The 22,870-nt window shown below is 34.6% G+C and overlaps 2 protein-coding genes across 3 annotated transcripts in view; one reads left to right on the forward strand and one right to left on the reverse strand.

The window, feature by feature from the left end:
* Positions 1 to 8,950, forward strand: part of LOC132703304 (casein kinase I-like) — a 34,069-nt gene extending 25,119 nt beyond the window's left edge. For both annotated transcript variants that reach the window (XM_060672475.1, XM_060672476.1), the window contains one exon: positions 494 to 8,950. Coding sequence is in view for 1 of the 2 variants with exons in the window: in XM_060672476.1 (XP_060528459.1) it covers positions 494 to 504 (11 nt within the window). In the remaining variant the exon portion in view is untranslated. The remainder of the gene's footprint in view (positions 1 to 493) is intronic.
* A 149-nt stretch (positions 8,951 to 9,099) lies between these two features.
* Positions 9,100 to 22,079, reverse strand: LOC132703302 (phosphoacetylglucosamine mutase). Its single transcript, XM_060672473.1, has 8 exons — positions 21,852 to 22,079; positions 21,694 to 21,764; positions 21,505 to 21,634; positions 20,209 to 20,668; positions 16,632 to 16,913; positions 13,488 to 13,645; positions 11,872 to 12,064; positions 9,100 to 9,423 (listed from the first exon to the last, which is right to left on the reverse strand). The coding sequence occupies exons 1-8, from the start codon at positions 21,956 to 21,958 to the stop codon at positions 9,166 to 9,168; spliced, it is 1,659 nt and encodes a 552-aa protein (XP_060528456.1). The 5' UTR covers positions 21,959 to 22,079; the 3' UTR covers positions 9,100 to 9,165.
* Positions 22,080 to 22,870: the final 791 nt, after the last annotated feature.

The raw sequence follows: 22,870 nt of genomic DNA on the forward strand, positions 1-22,870 counted from the left end.
CATAACTCTTCCGATTTTGGCAGGATTTTGCTTCTGGCAAATACGTAGTATCTTTGGATAGTTGTCGACCTAGTATTCCGACATTTTTGTCATGTGTGTACTGGATTCTTTTAGGTTTGTGTTTAAGAAAAGAGATCCGTTTGTCCACTTGGTATGTAAACATGATTATATAACTATCAACTATCAAAGTATAAATCAACCATTTTACCCGAGAGACGTAATTTCATCTATACTTAGAAAAATATCAACTATTTATAATAGTTTTAAGGACAAAGCTTTTGCAAAGCATAATTTAAGATAATATACTGCAAATGATGATCGTCCGCTATGTTTTTTTTTATAGCGCGGAACATGTATATAACTTTGACAGCAACCGGCATCTATCCTCCCTTTTCGTGGTGACTCACCGATTGTTCACGATCTGTCGTTTTTCCGCCTTGTTGTAGAGGTCGCGTTGCGCGACGATATCACTGCCTTCCGTTTTCTTTTGTAGCGAATCGTTAGTGCATCGCCAAGCCGCAGAGGGCGCCACCTCGATCCGTCACAACGTCTTCATCACGGGGCGACACAGCGGCGGCGCCGGGACAACGTCATGTGGGCAGAGAGAGCCAATCTCGTTTCTTTTGTATTTATGTCGCGTATATAAAAATTGAAATAAAAATGGAGAAAAAAAATAATTATATGCGAGCGAACGGGCCGCGAATTACTTTCGCGCTCGGGGTGGTCTTGAACTTAGGTCCCCGCCCCTCTCCCCGTTTCGTAATTGTTTCGGTAAAGTAATTTAAGTTTGCAGGGTGTTTCAAATTCGGCGGGAAATCGAATTTATTTTTGGTACTTCTGTATTGGTAAAACTTCCGGTTTGTTTTTTGGGGTTCTCTCGTCGCTTGGTACTTGTCGCGCGCCATCTGTCGTCGAAGTCAAAAAAACACGGCGTTTCGTTTTTCTTAAACGGCCATCGGTTTTGATAATTTCCGTTTATTAAGCAATTAAAAATTGTTTTTTTTTTTGGCTCGAAAAATTTCGACAAAACTTGGTTTTCCAGATTTTTTACTTAAATTTAAAATATACCGGTAAAAAAAACAAACGCAGTGTCTCCCATTTTCTATTTTTTTAGATACAGGGTCATTTTGAAAATTCTGCATTCTTAGTTTGGTTTGATGTTTTTATTCTGAAACTCTACAAATTCTGATATACAAGCTTGAAATAAAAAAAAAGTGTTATTGAGATGCAAGTCGTCATTTTTCTCCCACAAGTTTTGATTTGTCATTTTTAATTCACAAGTATAAGATACTGAAAACAGTGTTCTACTACAAATATTGAGTTTTTTTTATAAAATTGTTGGAGATTCATTGAAAAAGTCTTACTTATTTTAAGCTTTTTTTATGTCTTCGAATAATTTTATTAGGCTTGTTAGGAGCTTTTCAATAATATATAACAGATTTTTTTTTAATGAATAGGGCAAGGAAAAAAGGTACAACAGTCGCGACGTTTCGTAATTTCTGTCTCCTCTTTGGTAATGGCTCATATCAACCCAAATTATGACAATGATAAAAAAAATGAAGATAAAAGATCTCAATTTTCCATGGCCTACTCGTTAAAAAAAATGCTTTTGTTTATATATTTTTGAAAAGTTAATAACAAATCTAATGAAACAATTAAAAGACATTCATAAAATTTGTGCAGACTTTTCAAAATCACCTCGTATCTAAATGTCGTAGCTTTGAAATTTCCGTTTGTGGCGCTTTTCGTTTCATCAATAAAGCAACCTTGTGTCAGTGTGTAAGATACGCCGTAAAATCATAAAAAATGAGACATATTGCGAGCAAATAAGCGAGGTAAGCGGCTGTACCTTCGAGACTACGAGTTTTAAATATCTATAGTAACAAAAGTTGCAACTAGTGCTCAAAAGAAAGTACAGGAAATAATTTTCCAAGTTCGTTCGTATCGATACCGCTAGGGGGCGTGATAGATATTGTCGTGTATTTTATTATTGTAAGTTGAGAAAACAATGTCACCGTTTTAAAAATCCTTTTGAACTCATTTGAACAAATTAGGTCTCGTTGGAGAGAGAAAACACTAATAAAAAATATTGTTTTCACCCTTCCGCTAGAGGGCGCCAATATAAAAAATTATAGTTTTTTTTCTAATAACGTTTAACAGAAATTTCGAATACCGCAACAGATCTACTTTTTATGATAATGCATAAAAGGTAATGAATGTTTTATTATGACAAATCACAATTTAAGGCACCGAACTAGAATTAAACATCTTAATTTCATGCATTATGTGCTCAAATTGTCAAACGTCAAATTTCGCACATTGCGCCAGTCCTTGTCGGATGACGAAAATTGTTGAACGCTTGAAACGGTTTGAACATATTTTATTGCAAATCTTATTTACTTTGTGTGTTTAAAATTTTGAGGAATTATTTAAAAAACTATAATTTTTGGCGACCTCTAGCGGGACCAATGAGAAACCCAGCTGTCAATCTTAATAAGCAAGGTTTCAAACGAGACCTAATTTTCTTAAATATGTTGGATTAAACTTAATTTCAATCAGTCAAACCTTATTATACCCTACAATTAAAGCAATGCAGAACTTTATACGGATTCTTGTTATCAAGTTGTAATAAAAGATTATTTAGTACTGTTACCGCATATCTCTATAATTTGTCGTTTCGGAATTACAGTCTCTTGTATTGCTTATTCGTCCAGTCTGTACTTCAATGTTTTAACGGAATATCGTTGAGTGTTATGGAGCCCGATTTGAAGTACCTGCATTGCATCCCATCCCCGTCATATATCAGGACCACCTCACAAATCCAGTGACAAATGTATAAATTTAAAAAAATCGTCGACGGAGGAGGGTGGTGATGGCCCCGCCCCCCTACAAACGGCGCGACGCCCCGTCCCCTCCCCCGTCGGACGCGTAACAATTAAGTGATGTGCGCGCGAGGGAGTGGTGCGAGAGAGCATGCAAGTCTGGCTGTACTAATTAAAGTATTTTTAAGGGTTAGATTTAACGTAAGACGTATTGTGTAAAACGCGTGATATTTCGTTCCGAGGGGCGGGGGAAGAAGAAGAAGAAAAGTCGGTCGGTTCCTGGCGCGTTTTTTTTTCAGATTGTGAATTTGCTCGGTTATGACGGGTGGGGGGCAGCGTCTGCCCCACCCCGCATATTCCGACAGCAGGAATTTGTAATCTGTGATAAGTGCGGAGCTTAGGTTTACGAAAACGTGGCGTTGTGAAGTTGAACGGGACTCGATATGCTTTAAAGAGGTGGGGCAGGGGTGCTTTAATTTTTTTTAAGAATTCCACACGCCTAATTCTCACCGTCTCGAGTAGGGTGGGTTCGTGTCGCCCGTCAACGAAGCCGGTAGTTCAAACGTACCGGTCGCTATAGTTTCGATCGGCAGGGCGGGAAAACCGTATGGGGAACCAAAAATCGGACAATAACAGCCGTCGAAACCAAACCAAAAAAAAATACACCGAGAAAGCAACAAAAACATATATTTTGTTTTAGTTCGTCGACAATTGCTTGGCGTTTTCATTTATACTTTGACAGCCAGATATCAGATATAGCCGACATTTTTTAAATTAATTATAAATTAAATATAAAATGCGTCGCAGTTAATGAACGGGACACCCCGTATATTTTGGATAAAGGACTATCTCGATGTTGCTGTTGTTAATTGGTTCAGTCATTTTTATCTTGGAAAACCAGATCTTGGGCATCGTTTTTTCCATTACCGCTAATTGTCGAATATAATTCGGTTTCTTTTTTTGTTTTCCAGTATTTGGTTCAGCCATTTTTGCTTTGGAAAAGACGATTTAAAGTATCGTTTTAACTTCAGGTCATTTTTTCTTGAACTTGTTACTGATCTTCAAAATAATTTAGTTTCTTTTTTTTTCGATCAATATATTTAAATATTCGTAGCTATACAATTAAAACGTGGAAATACCAAAATTACATGTTTGAGATAATAATGTTAATAAATCATAAAGTGGCACTTCTTTGACATTTCCACTATTCAATTATCCAAACTTTTACTGGCATTTTTCATTAATTTTTGAATTGAAAAACAAGACGTTAAGCAAATTTCATCCAATATCAATTCAAAATAATGAAAAAAAAAGACAAATTTTCAGCATAACATCTTTTTTTTTCTTTAGCTAAATTTGCCAGGATTATCCAGATATTTACCCGTATTTGGTTAATTCATTTTTGCTGTGGAATACAATATGTTAATTTGGTTCATCCTTTTCTACCTCGGAAAACAATATATTACGTATACTTGTTCCAATTTCAATTCACAATAATGAAAAAAAAATGTTGCCGTGGGAAACTATATTAAGTATAGTTGTTTGAATAATAATTCCAAACAAAAAACAAATCTCCAAATTTAACCGCAATGTTTTCTAGAAATTTACCGGCATTTGTTTGAGCCATGTTTGCCTTAGAAAGCAAGTATAATATATTCAATGTTAATAATAAATTTCCAACATAACACTAAATGTAATTTAACCATGTCAAGGTGTTGTCAAAACGTTTAAACTAATAAAATTTTACAATTTCCTTTATATTCAAAAATTAATCTTTTTTCAACACACACACAGATTTTTGAAATCGAAGTGACAAATTAAATATGATGGCATGGCAGCATACATCATCATTTACGGATGTATATAACATACATCACAAGAAGAGTCACCCTTCAGTCAAATCATTCTTGTTTGTCGTTTACGCATTCAGAGTGCCATGAAGTTCTTAGGAAAGCGTCGTTGAGATAGAGGTTAGAGTGTCCTTTTTTGCCTTGTTGACGTTCGGTGGGTCGGCTAAACTTTCGAAGTTTTGAATAACTATAATTACAGTGTACGGTACAGTACTACTATCGCTTTCTTTCCCCCATAGCTGAGAATTAAATTCAATTCAACCTGCCAACTGCAGATTGACGAGGTGACAAATTATATTCCAGTAAAAATATACAGGGCGGTCCGTTAAAAAATCGTAGAAAAAATCAGACGTCTTCTAATAACTGGGGTCAAAATATGAATGAGAACTTCCCTCGTTGCGTCTGGAAAAATACCGATCGTATGATTACTTTTTATAAATTCAGCTTTGCGAGGTGCCCAGACCAGTTTCGTTTGTTTTTCGATACCGCCATCAGATACGTCGAATCTGTTTCATTTATAATTATCGTTATCGTTTCCTCAAAGGTCCGTAACGTTTAAACTTAAAATAGTAATAATGTGTGTATTTACTACATAACGCCAATACTTTAGGTTTCGGCTAGGTTTCATATCTGTCTTTAATTTCGCAAGAGATTGAATTTTTCTCAATTTATTCTGCGCGCTGCAAAGTAGCCGTCTTATTTTTAAGTATCAAAATATAAGCGTTTGCGATGGAACTGTTAAGGTATTTGCGAAAATAAAAGATTCATGAACTATTCGTAGTTTCAGTGGCGTCCTCCCGCACTCGGGGCAAAACAGCGGGTGAAAATAAAACGGTGTATTAAAAAAAAGCCAATATATGTATATATTTCAATATCGTTAAACAAGCTAGAAAATTATAAATTGTTTGGTACATGGTATACGTATTTGTTATACAAAAACTACGGGTCTGGGTAAGCATGGTGGAAATTTTTGAAAAGCGACGGGGTGAAATTCCCCTACGATTAAGCCGTTTTTATTAAGCCTTCTATTATTGGCTGGTGAAGAAATCCACGATTTCATTTCGGCAGTGAAATATAACACTAAAAAAGATGGAGAAATTTTAACAAGTCGACAATTCCGCCCGTTCGTTTTTAAAACTATTTCCGCTGTTACCTTAAATTAAATATGATGAGATCTTTAGCCGCGTGACAGCATACATAATCATTGACGTATATGTATAACGCACCCGACAAGAAGAGTCACTGGTAATTCCAACGAGTGCCACCAAGTGCTTAAGGAAGAACAGTGAAAAAGAAAGGCGCTTAGAGTGCCCCTTGTTATCTTGTTAACGTCGGATGGCTTGGCTAAACTTTCGATAACTTTAATTACGGTGCGAACGCGCATTGCTTGTGCCACAATCTCTCTCTTTCTCTCTCCACTCACTCGCTCTTTCTCATGGCTGCGAATTAAACACAACTTTTTAATTCGGGAATCAATTCACGGTGCTACTGCAACTAAGTCGTCAATAATACAGTAGATTCTTAGGTAAAATAGAAATTTTTACACATTTTACGGCAATTTTTGGTATCGAGCAGCCTTTACAAGATATGCGATCGGACATCGAGAAGTGATGCTCGTGGCGGTGTGTAGCCAAAATACGGGACGATAAATGCAAACGCTTTCCGGGAGATGAAAAAAAATAAACACAACACAATGTCGCCAAACTTGCTTAAAAGTCGGTGAAAAAGAAGAGAAAACAAATGTCCATTACGAGTCTAGTGAAATGCCAACATTTCACCAAGAACACATAAAACCAAATGGTATTCGTGCGTCGCTAAATAGTCTGAGAAAAGAAATGACTAGATTGTTGTCGTTTAAGTGGTGCCGAAAAAAAATCTCAGAAGTACGAAACAGTCAAATAAAACGTACGATCCAGTGCCCGAGCTAATAATAATTAATCACCTATATTCGTCGTTTACGATATGGCCAAAAACAAGCCTATACGAGGTCGCAACAAAATGCACTGGCCCTGGTTAAGTCGCCGACAAAAATCACATTTTTCAATTTTGGTTGTTGTTTAAAATAAACCATCACCAACCAACATTTTTCAGGTCTTAGGGTAACGGATATTTATAAGGGGTTTTATAAGTAATCATACATTCTATAGCAGTTCAGTTTAATTCCAAACTAATGCTAAATATTTCAAGAACAAAAATGTAAACAACTGAAAAGTGAGGTTACGATTGCATAAATGACATTTGCGCATTAATGGTGTTTAATTGGTTTTCCAATTACTTTAAGTTTTATAGTGGTTACGAAAGTTTTATATATACTTTTTTGGGAACTTATAAAACTTTTAAGTATTTGCATAAATAAGTGTTTAATATTACTTGGAATTTTATCAATTTGACATGAAAATTTGTATAAAAAATGATATCGCATCATAAGCAATATTACTGAAGTTTGAAGACATAATTCCTAATGGCAAAAAAAAAAAACGTTACGTAAGACGTAATTTTAACTATAAAGTTTTTACCAAAATGAGGTTTTATAGTGCGCAAAACGGGCGCGCTTCAGTTTGAAAAAGACTAAAATGTGATATTATTTGGGTTGTTCCACTTATTATGACATCGTAAAAATGTTCATAAACCCTGTAGGTAGGTAAAGAAAATGATATTCAATGCTTTTTAACTAGAAATAAATAGGAAGTAAAACTCTTATCTGGGGCTATAATTTGGTCACCGTTTCCTTTATATGATTCTCAAGTTAAATGCAATAAGGGTTGATCGGTTCTCAGGTTTTACAATATAGATAATGGAAAGACAACCAATACCATTATAAAACAAAAAATGCTGGTTGGGACTAATATTAAATGAAATTTTTATAAAAATGCGCTTAATTACTTTTTTCCCGCAAAAAACGAAAAAAGGGCGAAACTAACTAACTAAATTTGGCAGAATAATAATAGCAATCGCGCCAAATAGTAGTTAATTGATACAGGAAATATTGGCGACCTAATTAGACCCAGCGCGCGGCCACAACCAAATCTAATATAAAAAATCTATAAAAAATCAATAAAAACCGATCAAAATTAATAATAATAATATTTCTTAAACAGTCAACCGATAATATAATAAATATTTCGTTAATAGCAAAAAAGATCACTCTATTATATACGGGGCGGCTACACGAAACGGCGGTTCGATGACGTCAACTCACGGCAGGGATTTTGATCAAAACTGAATATCACCAAACAGGTCTATAGTTCCCTTACCTTCTCAAGCCTTTTTTTTCATAAATGCAAAGATTAAAAAATAGACTGAAACAAAATTCCGAGGTTAGAAACGCATCTCTAAGGGCCGATTTGATGAGAATAAACCAACAAATAATATCAAAGTTTTTTTTAGCTAACCTTCCCATAATCAACAATATGGCCAAAGTTTGGTTATGTATCTCACTTATTCTTCGTGTTTTCTTCGATTCACGGAGGTTACAAAAAATAAGGTTTGATATTAAAATATTATAGAAGTTATAAGGTGTACTTGAATTATATGTTGTAGATCATTATTTGAAATTCACGTTAATCAAACGAAGGCACCGAAAAACATTTTTTTGAGCACTGTCGAACAAAGTCTGGTTGATTTGTGTCGGTGATTTTCTTATAAGCTGCTAATGTAAGTGGAAAAGAATTAATTTCAGTTTGTTTAGGAGAAAAAACCAACAGTACCCCAAAACACCAAAATAATATAAATAAAATATTGCGATTTTTTGGGATAAAGGGCATTTTTCTCAACTTTTTCGCATGTGCTTTAATTCAAAAAATATATATCGAAATAAGTTCTGCCTGTATCTGTCCCCAATGACAAGGCTGATAGCCATTAAGAGTAAGTAAATAATGTGTAAAACGTACGATAGAGGGCGCGACAACTAACACCCAGTAGAAAAATAGTTTTTTTGTAAATAAATAAATAGTAACATACTTTTCATTAAAAAAACACTCCTCTTGAGTTTTTCGCAGCCGAATGTGTGTAATAAATGATTTTGAAAGTTAATTTTCGTGTAGATTAATCCTTTCTTTCCAGTATTAGTTAAAAATAAAAATATTCAGTTATATACAAAAAAAGGAAAACAAACCTTGTATATACTAATAAGTTTTTTTTTTAATGTCAACTAGGGTCTACCACTCAGCTTACTCTGTTGATATTAACAGTTGTGTCACAACTGACTTTTTTCGAGAAAAAAAGCAATGCTCTTTTGATAAAACAAATAGAAACAATTTCTTTTTTAACGTGAGTTACGTTATGGCGCCTCCACAAAAATCCCTGGTCTGAGTCTGTGACGTCGTCGATACGTCACCGCCCGTCTATGGTAACGTTAAGACTTAAAAACTAAACCAAGCAGTTTCCTCTTTTTTTTTTTTGAGCGCGAAACTCTCGCTCATTTCGAATTTTGGAAAAATATTCTATATATAGTAATAATCATTGTACCGTCGCGGCTGTCTGGTCTCGGACCGCTATTGGGGCACCTCGGGCGGGGCTCCGCAGCCCCCCGCCATATCGTACACTTTCCGCGCGACCTCGGCCGCCAGCTTGTCCGTCTCTTCTCGGGTCGCCGCCTCCGCGTACACCCGGACTATGTTTTCAGTACCGGATGGCCTCACGAACGCTCTCGCGCTCCGGTACTTCGCCACCAGGCCGTCTATTTCGTTTTGGAGGCCCTCGGGGGTGACGCAGGTCCGTTCCGCGTCGGCGGTCGTGATTACGTTACGGTCCTGAGAAACATTAACAAAGATAAAGTGGTGGGGGAAGGTCAGATGTGTGGTTATTTAAGCGTGAATAACTCTGTACTCTACCGTACTCTACAGAGTGTTTCAAAAAACGTTCCCCTAATAGTTGGGGCAGATAGGGTGAGAAGGAAGGTACAGGTAAAATATTATTAACATTACTAGTGTTGTGCTACATAATGCTGCAAGAGTGTTTACAGGATTCAGACTCAAAGCATTAAAGTTCTACTGTAGGAGAATGTTTATGCACTGCATAAACGCTTGCAGAAATTACTTCAAGAAAACTTTTTCCAGCGCCTACCGTTTCTGACTATATTAACAAATCTTCTGTTAACGTTTCACCAATTATCCTGTTGGCTTCTTCGGAGCTTAACTGAGACTTTACCAACTTAAATACTGTTTGAGGGGAACGGAGCTAAAGGAGGGGCATGAACATTGTTTTGGATGATTGAGTCGCGGTTAACATTGTTAAATTTCTGATTACATGCAAGAATTTTAGTTTTATCCAATAAGATTTGATGATTTTGTTCGGCATCTGCTCGTTGTAGTCTTAAGACTTTTTCATATTTATTTAGCCTAGTTGATATTTTTCGTCTTATCTTTCCAATGTATTCTTTATCACATTATGAATGGAATGCTGTAAACTCCAGGTATATCACACTAAGATATTGAGAGGTTTCTGGACAAGTGATAAATCTGGTTTTAACATTGTCTCATTGTCTTTGGAAGATTGCGGTGAAGCGTATTTTGTGACGGAACGCTTAATATCTCTAATGTGGAAATTATTAGAGAGAAGAGCAGAGGTAAGGTGTTTTAATTCAGGTTGAGATAGTTTTACAGTTCAGTAAACAACAGAATTGATAACCGAAGACTTTTGGGCAGGATGGTGCAAATCATTCTGTGTGCATGCGTTTTCTGTAAACAGAATGTACCCAATATTAGGTCTAATCTTCTATTGAAAAGAATATTTAAGAATTGGAGATTACTGTTTATAAATTTCACCGTTACAAAATATAGTCTGACATGTTAATTTGATGCGTATGATATTATGGTATTCTAGTATTATGATCGAGAACAAAATAAATTTTAAAAAAATTATTCGGTATTAAAATAGATACGCGTTTTGCTTTTAAACCTTTATTCTTGTTTACTGTTAGCCAAAATTGCGTATTTTGTTGCATTTGAAAGTTTAGAAAATGCGAAGTTTTTAAGGTGTAATATACCGCCCCCTAGCGTCTAGTGTCAAATACATATAATTATTTCCTATTAAGAACATGGAGAAACGAACGCTTTTTTAAACGAGACTTTCGACAACCAAATAGAGGTTATTATGATTTAAATAAAAACCTTTCCCCTCCACTTTATTACAGCAGATACGATAAAATGGTTCAAACAAAAAAAAATGCGCAATTTGCTCAAGATTATGATGCCATTAATTCTCTCCCTATTCAAAATGATGTAAAAATCCTATTTTCCTCTAAGCGGAAGAATTGGCGCCCTCTGGCGACCGTTCTATAAATTTCAAAACAATTTGCGGCAACTTCTTATGGCCTTGTTGGTATTAACAAAAATGAATTGAATTTCCAAAAATAACTCCAATAAAACTAAGATTTAGACTACATTACCGGACATATAAAAATGGCTATTTCCCCCTGTATATTTTTGGACTGGAACCGACAATCTTGGTTCATCAGGCTTTATCGGATTTTTTGATTTATTTACGGATTTACACGCAAATATGTGTAATAAACAAGTATAAAGTACACAAGATGAAATTGAGAGCAAAAGCAATGAAACGAGATCAAAAGCTAACTGGTAATACATAAGTTATACCTTTAATTGACAGGTTCTGCTGTATTGTTTTATAGTATTGTATTTACATGCTACGATGTTTTATAAGAGTTTTTCTACATACGGAAAAAACTATCAAAGGAAGTATCATTTTTGTGAACTCGATGCTTTGTTTTACAGAATACCACAAATAATCGGCGTATTATCAAACATATTTATATACAAAAAAAGCACACGAGCGCGTTGAAATGACTCAATCTTAAGCATAGTTTTCCAATGGGGTTAACCGAATAATAATGATAGCTTTGAAACACTTACAAGTAGAACTGTGGTAGTTAATTTAAACAGCAAAAAACACTCAAACTAAAATTACTTTAGATTTTAAAAATATTGAAATTGAAAAAAATGCGTATTAAGAACAGTGTTTTAAATAATAAACCATGCACGTTTAAGCAGTTTCGATGGTTATGGTTAATTCTAACATAAAGCTCCACTAGTGCGAACAACTTCATTAATCTAAACGCGGTAAAATGTTTTGTGTTCCCAATAAAGTGACTGTACTGTATAATAATACAGTACACAGTAATGACAATAATAATTGTCATTATAAAAAATCTTCTAATAGAACAACTTTTCAACGCTTACCGTAACGACCACCTTCATCAGTCTATTGGGATAGTCCGTATAGGCCGCCTCCCACTCTCTAACGTCCCACCCTTTCGAATGCAGAATCGTCTCCACTAGCAACATGTCCGATATAGCGTCTCCGACCGTTTCGTTGATTATGTCGATCACGTTCAAAAGTCTTTCGGTCGCTTCCTTTTGATCGGGCGACAGGCTACAAAAGGAAACGCCACATCAATATACCAGGGGGGTTCAATTTATTTTCTTAATTTTTTTTTATGGGCTACCCAATGGCAAAAATTATCAAACCACGAAATAGGGAAGAGGAAGATTTTTTTTCTATTATGTACAAGGTATCCTAGTTTGGGCACATTCGTGAAACCAAAGTAGCCATTAACACAATTCTCACAGCTCTTTTAGTTTTTAAGATGCAAAACTAAATTGAGAATATTTTTAGGCACTCCTAATTCACTTTTCTCAGAAACAAGCAAAGAAATGGCAATTATCCAAAATGAATGGTTACAACAAACAAACAAACAATTGAAAGTTACTGTTGCTAACAAATAATTAGATACCTTTCGCAAAGTTTTATAATAACAGTCAGTTTCCAACAACAGTTTTATATCATAAGTCGCAATATAATAAAAAGAATCATTGGTCTTATTCGCATATCTCGAAAAGCTATCCAAATCAAACCAAGCCTAAGTCTCAATCGTAACGCTTGAAGTAGATAAATTTGCTACGTATGTTTTGCAAAATTAACATAAAGAAATACTTAGTGTTTCTGATAACAGATGCGGTAGCAACCATAGTCGTCCGGGCCCAATTCGAAGGAACAAAATATCGGTTCGGTATCAGAACGGGGTCCCCCATCTCCCAAATTAAATTTTACCACATCAGTTGCAAAACACTGTATTTTTTTAATGGCATTTTTCGCAATCAGAAAAAAATTACTACGCTCCTTTCGAAGTATCGTGTTTTATATACCAACAGGTCCGTTGGGACCTACCCATCTGAGGAGTTATTATAAAAAATTCCCTTAAGAGCCTATGACCTTGGACACCATCTTCCTGTAGGTAAAAAGCATTTTCCAACTAACCAAAACTAAAAAGGTATTTCCAGATCATCTTCTATCTCTCTCTTTTCTTCTTTCTCTTTCAAATAATCCTTCCTCAACTATATTTGCTTCTAAACGAGCCAATATCTCAAAAAACGGTTGAATTCGTTCTGGGTATCTAACTTTTAATGATAATACAGATTTTTATAGCCATAATAGCTTAATCACCTGTGGCAATATATTTTTATTACTCTATATAAAACTTAGCAGCACAGGAGAATCGAAATAAACTGCTTCGAGCTATAGTCGAAAACTAGAGGTCCCTGATAACATTGTAGGGGGCGGCATGTCTGAAAAAAGTCGAGCTATAAATAGTTATTTGTTGTGTATTTTTTTTATTTTCAATAGTTCGGTACGAACTATTGAAAATTAAAATATTGAAAGTTAGTTTATACAGGGTGGGGAAAAATTCCATTGATTTTCCGAAAGTGATCCGCAGAAGCAATTTCGTTTTTTTTATCGCGTTACTATAACCTCAAATTCGAGCCCAAGACTATGGGATCGCGTTCGCGCGACTTACTTGTTTGCCTGGAACGCCTCCCTCAGTCTAGTCTTCGCTTCCGGTCGAAATACGACCGTGCCGTGCCCGTTCGCTTCGAAATAAACCCCGATGTCGAACTCTTGCGCTTTGTGGTGCAGGTGCTTCACCCCGGTCGACACGCACGCCACTGGGACTTTCTGCAGCAATCGCGAACGTCGACGTCGAATCATAATGACGCGAGCGGAAACGTTTCCTCGCAATATACAGGGTGTTATGGAATTCACGTATTATATAATTATCTGTCTCCATAGAAGCCAGGTGAAAAAAAAAATTATATATATTTTTTATAGTGGTTCCCACTTACTTTATGGTCTGATAAGCTGGGGCCAGGCCCGGTATTTATCATAGGGAAATTATAATAATTACAAAACTGAAGTACTTAGAGGATGTTTGGTCAAAAATTTTAACTTTATCTTTTAAATTCTACAGGGTGTCCCAATTTTTAGGTATAAATATCAACTTCGGGATTTTAAATGGAACGGTATTTTACTGCGTTTTGCGATTTAGTGATAAAAAAATCGGACCGGCATTTGCTATTCGGAAATATTTATATTTATGTGAATCGTTATGTAAAAATAAGTATAAGTAACTACTAGTATCTTCAAGAGGAATATATACAACAAAACAATGAATTTTGGTGATTTTCTAGTCTAAGAATTATAACAGGTGTCCTTTTTACTCTGAATTATTCATAGTATAAGTTTGGGATATTGTTAAAGTTGTTTAATTTAGTTTTTTTCAAAGTATTATATTATTTTTTAAGCAGAATGCGCAAAAATAAAAAGTCAAATAAATCCAATCACTGTATGGACGATCCTTTATGCGCGTTCTACTAAAGGTATAACACCGGGAAATATATATTTTGCGGGCTTCAAATCAAATGAAAATTAACTTTTTTTTACCACTAAATTCAAAAACGCAATAAAATATATATGGTGTTCAGTTTAAAATTCCAATGTTAATGTAAGTGATAGAGGAGAACTGGGACACCCTGCATAATCCAAAAATCAATAATCTGAGAAATTCCTCAAATACATAGTTTTTGTATTCAAAATTTCGTAATAACTCTTATAGGTTTTGAGAAGGGAATATGAAATATGAACCTTATGTGAGACACCCTTCCGTTCTTTTTTATTTAAAATTTTAAAGATTTTAAACAAGACTTTTTAAATTTTTTAATACATATTATTCATCTATTTACATGTAAAAATAAAAGAATGAAGGTATTTTACTACAACTTCAAAGCGGCAAGAACGAGATACAAATTTCAAATTTTCTATTCAATTTCAAATTTAAGTTCTAGAATCATATAACCTCTTTGCACTATTTCTTCAACTCCATGTTGGTAAACAGTACTCAGATGGCGTATTGTCAACATTTCATAAATCTCACAGTAGGTGGCACTCGAGTCACATAAATTGAAATTCAAACCGGAATTCAGTGGTAACTTTCAACATTAAATCAAAAAGTATTTTGTTTTAGTTTTATCATAATAAAAAATGAGGTGATTAGTTTGAATCATTTATGGCGACAAAAAAAAATTAAGAATGTATAGATAAATTTTAGAAACGGGCACGAGACCATACTGACATATAGCTTAGGTTCTCTCTGAAATATGTTCATGACCATCTTATTAATACAAAAATTTAATTAGTTAATCACCTAATTAAATAATTATATAGGCGAATCTTCGGCAATACTATACTTTTCAAAAGCGATTCAAATTTTACTTTAGCACCAACTGACGAAGGAAAGTAGTATATTTGGATATATTTGGGATAATACGATCACACCAACTTCGTTTGAATTAAGACATAAATGCATTTTATTTGTTTATAATTTTCAATTTGTCATGTTCTTGGTTCCTAACCTAAGTCAAAATTGTAACGTTTGAAGTAGATAAATTTGGTACCTATATTTTACAAAATTAACATAAAAAAAACTTAATGTTTGTGCGGTTTGTACGGTATTGTGCGACCAAAAATATACTGCAATTTTCAAATAAGTAGAAGCATTTATTTTAACATCAGATGATATGTATCGTTATTAAGAGTTTAATCAAAATTGCAATATGTTCGTATATATTACGGAGGTGTTTGACTGTGATCCTTCCAGTAAGTACGTATTTATGTATCTGATTCTCGAGCTTTGACTCTGCGAGGCTGATTGGACTGGATAGTTCAAAGGGTAAGGGTAAGGACCTGTACTCTATTTATCTTACAGGTAAGTTTGAAAATAATCATTTTTTTCTTGTGTGCCTGTGGATTAACAACATTCATCTTCTTGTATTTTTCTGCCTTCTACAAAATTCTACGATTTTTAAACAATAACAGTCATTTTTAAGGCTATAGATTATATTCGCGGTTCGATAGCACAACAAAACGGACATGAAATCTTGAGGTTACCCCCGTATCATTGGTCGCATTCAGCGGACGTAGCAAAGCGCGCCCGATACGTAGCGATAGCGACTGGCAATGTGTATGTGGAGTAGTGTTGTGTCAATCGCTCATTTTACGAGGACCGAATCAATCAGTGACCGATTTCGAAAAGGACCGGATCATTTCAAGCCTCCTCGTTACGATATCTAATGTGGGCACGCTTTGTTGGTCACTTTCTTATATCTATGAACAGACCATAGATAGAATATCAGTACAAAGCTGGTCTTACTCAAGAATCGTAAACCTAATGTGACGATTTTTTAAGTGACTGATACTTTATTATTATATTTAATATTTTGTATAGTAATAATGATACTATGTAGAAATGTAATGAAATAGAACTTAATAAATTGTTACTTTGTACTAAGTTTTTTATGTAAGGGGGCAGGGTGTTTTATAAGGGGCTGCGGTTTTGGAGTAATAAACAGTAGGCAAAGTTAATCACGGGGTCGGTTGTAAAAGCACTATATTTCTGGTCATGGTATAACAACCATTGTCGTCTTTACAAAAAATTACACTTTTTTGGGCCAAATTCGACCGAACAAAATACCGATTCGGCATCAGAACGGGGTCCCCAATTCCCCACATTAAATTTTACCACATGAATTCCAAAACACCCCGTATTTTTTTAATGGCATTTTCGCGATCGAAAAAAAAAATATGACGCGATCCGGATCCGCCTTACCAATTCCTTAGTAATGTATTCGGTTGATGCCCCGTTGGCGTAGGCGGTCTGCACCAGCCCCAAATTCAAGTCGATGCCTGTTTTGAGTAGGATCTCCTTAAGGTAGGCGGCTATAAGGGTGGCGATCCTGTCGCCGTCGAGCAGATGGAATTTACCGTTGTCGTCCAAATAATAGTAAACCAATCTGTCCGCGTCGCCGTCCACCGAACAACACCGGGCGTTCGCTTCTTTCGGTACACCCGTCGGGAAGGATTGGTGGCTTTTTACGAAATCGGCGCCGCACTGGAAAGAAATAACTCAAAAATAAAGGATAGGAGAAAATTTATATAAAAAATAAGATTCGCAACGCCCAGAGTATGTTTCGTTGTACCAGGTGGTTAATACAAACACAACAATAAAAAGAAAAAATATTACGAACGTCAAACTTTAATCCAATATAATTATTATACAGGGTGTTCACAAAAACAACTATATTTACAAACATTTAATTAGATCATGAAAACGGTTTAATAAGACTACACAAAATGTAGAAACATTTTGAAATAATCATGTTTAAGTAAATAAAAAAATAATAATACATGGTGTCCAACAAGTAACAATTTAACAAAAAAAAAATTAATTAATATAGATTAAAACGAAATATTGTTATTGGATTTTTAAAAAATTTTAAGTTTGCTAGTTTTTATACATCTAAAATATCATTCAGTTAAGTTTGTTTTATTTTCGTTACAATTTTTGCATTAGTCATAGCCTAAAAAAGTTAAACCATTGCTTTGCAATGAGACCGACCAGAAGTTATATATATTGAATGCCAAAAATAATAACAATGTCTTACATGGATCAAACTTAAGTTACACTATCGCTCTAGAAAAAAAAAAGAAAACAAATTTGTATATTAATAGGTCAAAACCCGGAAAATACATTAAAAATTATTTTTGTAAAATGGAGCGGGTGGGAGCAAGATTGTGTCTTACACGTAACATCATAACATGTTACTTTAATACATAGTATCAACAGCATCCCTTAATTATGCCAAAATTCTAACATATTGCTTAATAAATTACATGCTTTTTTGTATTGTAGAATTTTTTAAGAATAATTGCATTTTAGAGTAATTTACTTAGCATAAAATTAGTGTCAAAACTTACCTTTACTGGCTTCCTGCATTTTGACTTTTGTCAAAAGCTAATTTCTTTAAAAAAAATCCACTTCACTTTTCACACGGAACATTGTATAAAGAAAACATTCTCAAAATGACACTGACAACAGACGTTACAAAATTATTGTTAACGTTTCCATGGTAACAAGACGACTTAAATCGCTTGTTTTGTGAAGGTTCATGACCTACTTAATTAGTCTATGATAAGGAAAAAGTTTATTTTACGAAATGTATTATGGCTTCATTTCAATAGTCAATATTCAAAATTAACCTATATCAAGATTAATTTTAACGTAATCTACTCTAAACAAGGAAACTTTTTTTGTTTCAACTATTTTTTTTCTATCTCGTCAAATTAAGGATGGGAGAAGGGTCAAATATTGGTTTAGAAAAAGTTGAATAACTTTTTTTTTGGCAAATCCGATTTCGACGAGCTTGGCTTAGTTTTAAAGAGTATTTATATAAGCTTCTACTGGCGTGTCAAGAATACTTTTACAAGTCGGTAAGAGGCGCTTCATGTCAAAAGCAGATATTTTTATGATTTTCTCGAAAATTTCAACTATAATGGTGTAAATATTTTTTGCTAGGACGAAAGAGCGTAAAAAAAGCAGCATGTAGTGGAAACCGCATGGCAACATCGTTTTTCCCCTCTGAGATATAAACAAAAATTAATTTAAAAATACTTTTTTACATAGGTATAATAGAAGCAGTATTTCGATACTACTTTTATTTTACTTTATACACGTATAAAACATAATTGAGAGGAAATTAGGCTAGAAAAAATTAATCAGAAAATACCTCAATAAATTGATGTCTCGGCTGGGTTCCATAATAATCGTGCCGTTACCATGCCAACCGCTAAGCCTACTTAGTTATTTTATCCCTTTCTCCAACATGCAATATATTAATAATTGGCGATTATTATTGACAAATTATATATAAACACCCTACGTCATGTCTGTCTTCTATGGTACTATTACTATGCTACAGTCGAAACATATTTATTTATTAATAATATACATTCCTAACGCTATACTGAATTTACCAAAAAATAGTTACTTTTTGACAAGTTTGTTGATTTTTTTTTCAATTCTGAGATAAAACTAGCTCATACGTATTTTTAGTCATTTTTTAGATATAATGTGCATAGAACAATCGTTTTGATTGAATTTAGGTAGTAGCCTAGTACGCCGTGATAATTACGGAACATCATTAGAATCAATTACATACATACGAGAAATTGAAGATTATTCTATATGGGTGCCGTTTGACCTAAGACATTTTAAAATATTTTCTTCAATATACAATGTGGTTCTTCTAATTTGTTCCGGTTATAGATCCTTAAAAGCTGGATTTGTAATGTGACCCCACAGAAAAAAATACAACAGAAGGGAAAGGGACACACAAGGTCGTCAATACTACAAGATAATATTTTTAGTGTTTTGTATATCATAAACATTCCTTCTACTAACTCTATTACAGCCACTATTTTCCCCTTTAAAACATTTTACACATTACAAAAATTTTAAGGTTAAATGGAAATTTTAAAATTTAGAATTTTTGATGTTTCAAACTTGCACATGCTTATGTAATAAAAATATTGTTTTAAAATTGAAAATAAATCATTTTACGGCCATCCAAGTAAAAATTCTAAAGTAACTAAAACTTCCGAAGCTTTGAAGAAACCAACAGTATGAACAACCGAGGCAAGAGGAATCCACAGATTTAGTAAATCGTATTTCGAATTTTGCTTGAAAATCTGTAAATTGATGTATTTTCAATTTTGAAACAATATTTTTATTTAATAATATTATATTTTTGTTTTAGGATACTCGGAATTGCCAATCTTGTTACAAAAACAAGCAGCACCTTTTATAAAAAGTGACATTGGCTTAGAAAAATAGTAAAAAGTTGTAAGGGCCACAGTTTCCTCGGAATTGTCTTGTTCTGTCAATTTTTGTGCATTTATCAGATGCTTTATAAAAAACTAGTTTTATAATTAGTAATTCATGTCTATTATTACCCGTTTTCAAGAAAGAAACAAATTTGTCAACTCTCTTATTAATGAGATAGTATACTAATAACATTAATTAATCAGTAGTTAAATTAGAACACATTAAAGTGATGAAAACTAATTTAATCACATTTAAAAAAACTTAATTTAAAACTTGTGTTGATAACTTCATTTTGGTGACTTCAGAGTGCCTAAATACGTAACTTTTATCCGATATAACCCAACCTGTACCTTAAATCCTTTAAAACTATAAAATCACATCCCGAATCAGACCATTTTTTATATTCAAAAATGTTGCAGTGTTGCCAGTTTTTCATAACCTCACTCAAATGTTATTATTTCTTTACATGCAACTCTAGACGATAGGAGTAAAGAGAATTGAATAATCTGAGGATTCCACATACCAAATAGTTGAGTTTCCCGGATCCGATGATCTCGTCATTGTACATGTCTACTATTAAACTGCCACCCAAAGCTTCCTTCAAGTATTTGACTTTCTTGGCGCCCACCCCGTTGGCACCGTCATACATAACCCGATTGGTGTAATTGCCGTTGGTGAAACTGTCTCCCCGCACCTTTTTAAACGCGTTGATCAACTTTCGGTAGTAACCCTCTTCGGTGGGCTGGCCGTAGGCCCGGTTAGTATTTTTGCACATCACGAAATAATGAAGCTGGGGGGTCGTCACTATACCATAGTCTATGGGCTTGCCGCCCATAGCCAGTATACCGTCCGTCACCGCCTTTGAGAGACTCGGACTGCTGGGCCTAGTATCTTTCCCGACTACTATTTCCGCCCTATCGTTCATGTTTTCGATGTTGTACTCCTTAATAATGTCGTTAAGCGCGTCTTGCAACTTGCTGTCCCTAAAAAAATTACGCTTTTCTCCCAATTCGATGACAAAAGAGTGCGACAACATGGGAATATGTCAAAAACTACTTTTTTTGGAATTTTTCATATGTCATAGCAAAGACGGCCCAGAAACGGTAACATAAAAAATCTTTTAAACAAAGTTGCAAGATTGATAATGATCTACAAGTCTAAGACATCTTTAGTTATACAGGGTGAGTACAAAATGGCGGATGTTATCAATGTTTCCGCGTAAATACTTTTTTTTGTGATATAAAGGATTCGTTTCAAACAATACAGGCCCCGAAAAGCTCCACCCAGGTGGCCAAAGTTAATACTATACTTAACCAAATGTTCCTGGTATGTACTCAATGTATGAAAGAAAATAAACTCACATAAAATGTTTGAATAAAGTTTGCTTTGAAAAATAAGAATTTGACTTTGTCATTGACTATTGTTAGTTTTATAAGTTACCTACGGTTATTAATATTCACAAGGAATTTTCAGAAAGAAATATATGCTCAAAGTCGCCATCCTCAACCACAAGTATTTAAATATTGAAGAATAAATTAAATAAATCAAATGTTTAAAAATTTATAAAATTTAACAATCACTAATTTTTTGACACACCCTGTACAAATAAAAGTATTTTTAACTTGTAGACCTCTATCAATCTTGCAACAATGGTTAGAAGACTCCCGAGCTCTTACCTTACCTTACACACCCTGTATAATCTCTTCCACAGATTATAGGAAAACCGTATTGTGTATCACACAATCTGACTTAAAGCTAATCCAAGCTGTCAAGATAACACAAAACAAATCTCTATTGCGAAATAAAACTCTAAACTTACGCCACATTGGCAATTCGGGTAGCCAATTTTTCCCAGCTCTGTTCAAGCATTTCACCATGCGGATCTACCAATTTAACGCCGTTATCCGGTTCGGGATTATGCGAGGCAGTGATCATCACTCCTACAACAGCTAATGCGAATTCCTGTTATTGATTAACCCTTCATTGTTTGTTTAGCGGTAATATTTACCCTTCTTGTAACGGGCTCTTAGAACTGCCAACAAACCCATACGGTACATCACATAGGCTAGGTCCGTGGCCCTAAAAATAATCCAAATTTCGACTGTTAAATTGTTTGTCGGCCCGCAGGGCCCAAATTCTAACCTACAATTTCGTGTTATCACTTACCTCGTTCTAAACCCGGCCGTGCCATATTGGATATCAGTCTTTACGGTCTTGGGGTACATTTCTCGGGCAAAAGCGTACACGGTTCTGAGTCTATTGTTATTTGCCATGGTTTTGCGATAAAGGTGCTCGAAAGTTGTTTGTGGTAAGATTTGACGGGCACGGCACGAGTGCGAGAGAGACTGACGACAATAAAACGAGATGACAATCCAAGGTTGTCGGTTTTAGGGTTTGAACGATTGTTGACTTTCATTTCTGGAATTTATTTTTTTTTTCAGCAACATAAAGCATCAGGTCTTGAAAAATCGCAACCAGGCGAACAAGAAATTGCTCGTACAGTAAGAAGTGAGTTTTTCGCCACCGTTTTTATGAAGGACTCCGTGTCATCAGGAATACCTACATTTTTTAAACTTGGCAAATGGGGTGTTATCTACCATTCCGATGACTCACCAAAATGTCATAGTCTTGCCATTTAATTTCCTGCTGCCAATCCTTTGATCATCTCCTCCCAATACAAGATCGTTTATTAATAATTTACGGACACGCGCTTTATAAAGTTAAGAGAAATTAAGTACCGCATGCTCACATTCAAAGTATTAGTAGTATTAGTACTCAAAAATGTTATGGGACTAGGATTTTTTTCCGAAAAATGTTTTGTAGTGACTCCCTTTTTTCATTGAATTAGTGAAAGTCGTTAATTAACACCGTTTAAGGCAAACTGCTGGGAGACCAGACCGGTCTTAAGAAAATTTCGTGTTTTAACGACTGCAACTTAAAAAAATAAACGGATATTTATAAAAACTAGCGAATATTTTATTGGTTGCCGGTTGCGTAGGAGCAACATGAAGAGGGCGCGTCAATACACTCGTTGCCAGAATGCTGGCGTCATTGAAAGCGGTGAAATTATTTCCAGAATTTTTACGGTGCCTCCGTAGGCAAGTCAAAGTAAATGATTAACATTTTATTCTCTTTTTTTTTGTTTAGTTTTGATTTTGATGGGGCTGCTCAAGACAAGATGTTGG

The sequence above is a fragment of the Cylas formicarius genome, unplaced genomic scaffold (assembly GCF_029955315.1).
Source record: "Cylas formicarius isolate icCylForm1 unplaced genomic scaffold, icCylForm1.1 PGA_scaffold_6__28_contigs__length_40554024, whole genome shotgun sequence".
NCBI classification, from domain to species: domain Eukaryota; kingdom Metazoa; phylum Arthropoda; class Insecta; order Coleoptera; family Brentidae; genus Cylas; species Cylas formicarius.

Coding starts and splice junctions, on each gene's coding strand:
- LOC132703302 (XM_060672473.1), bottom strand. CDS start 21,958: ATGGCAAATAACAATAGACTCAGAACCGTGTACGCTTTTGCCCGAGAA. Junction 13,646..16,631: donor AATACATTACTAAGGAATTG/GTAAGGCGGATC, acceptor CGATTGCTGCAG/AAAGTCCCAGTGGCGTGCGT. Junction 9,424..11,871: donor TGATGAAGGTGGTCGTTACG/GTAAGCGTTGAA, acceptor AATGTTTCTCAG/GACCGTAACGTAATCACGAC.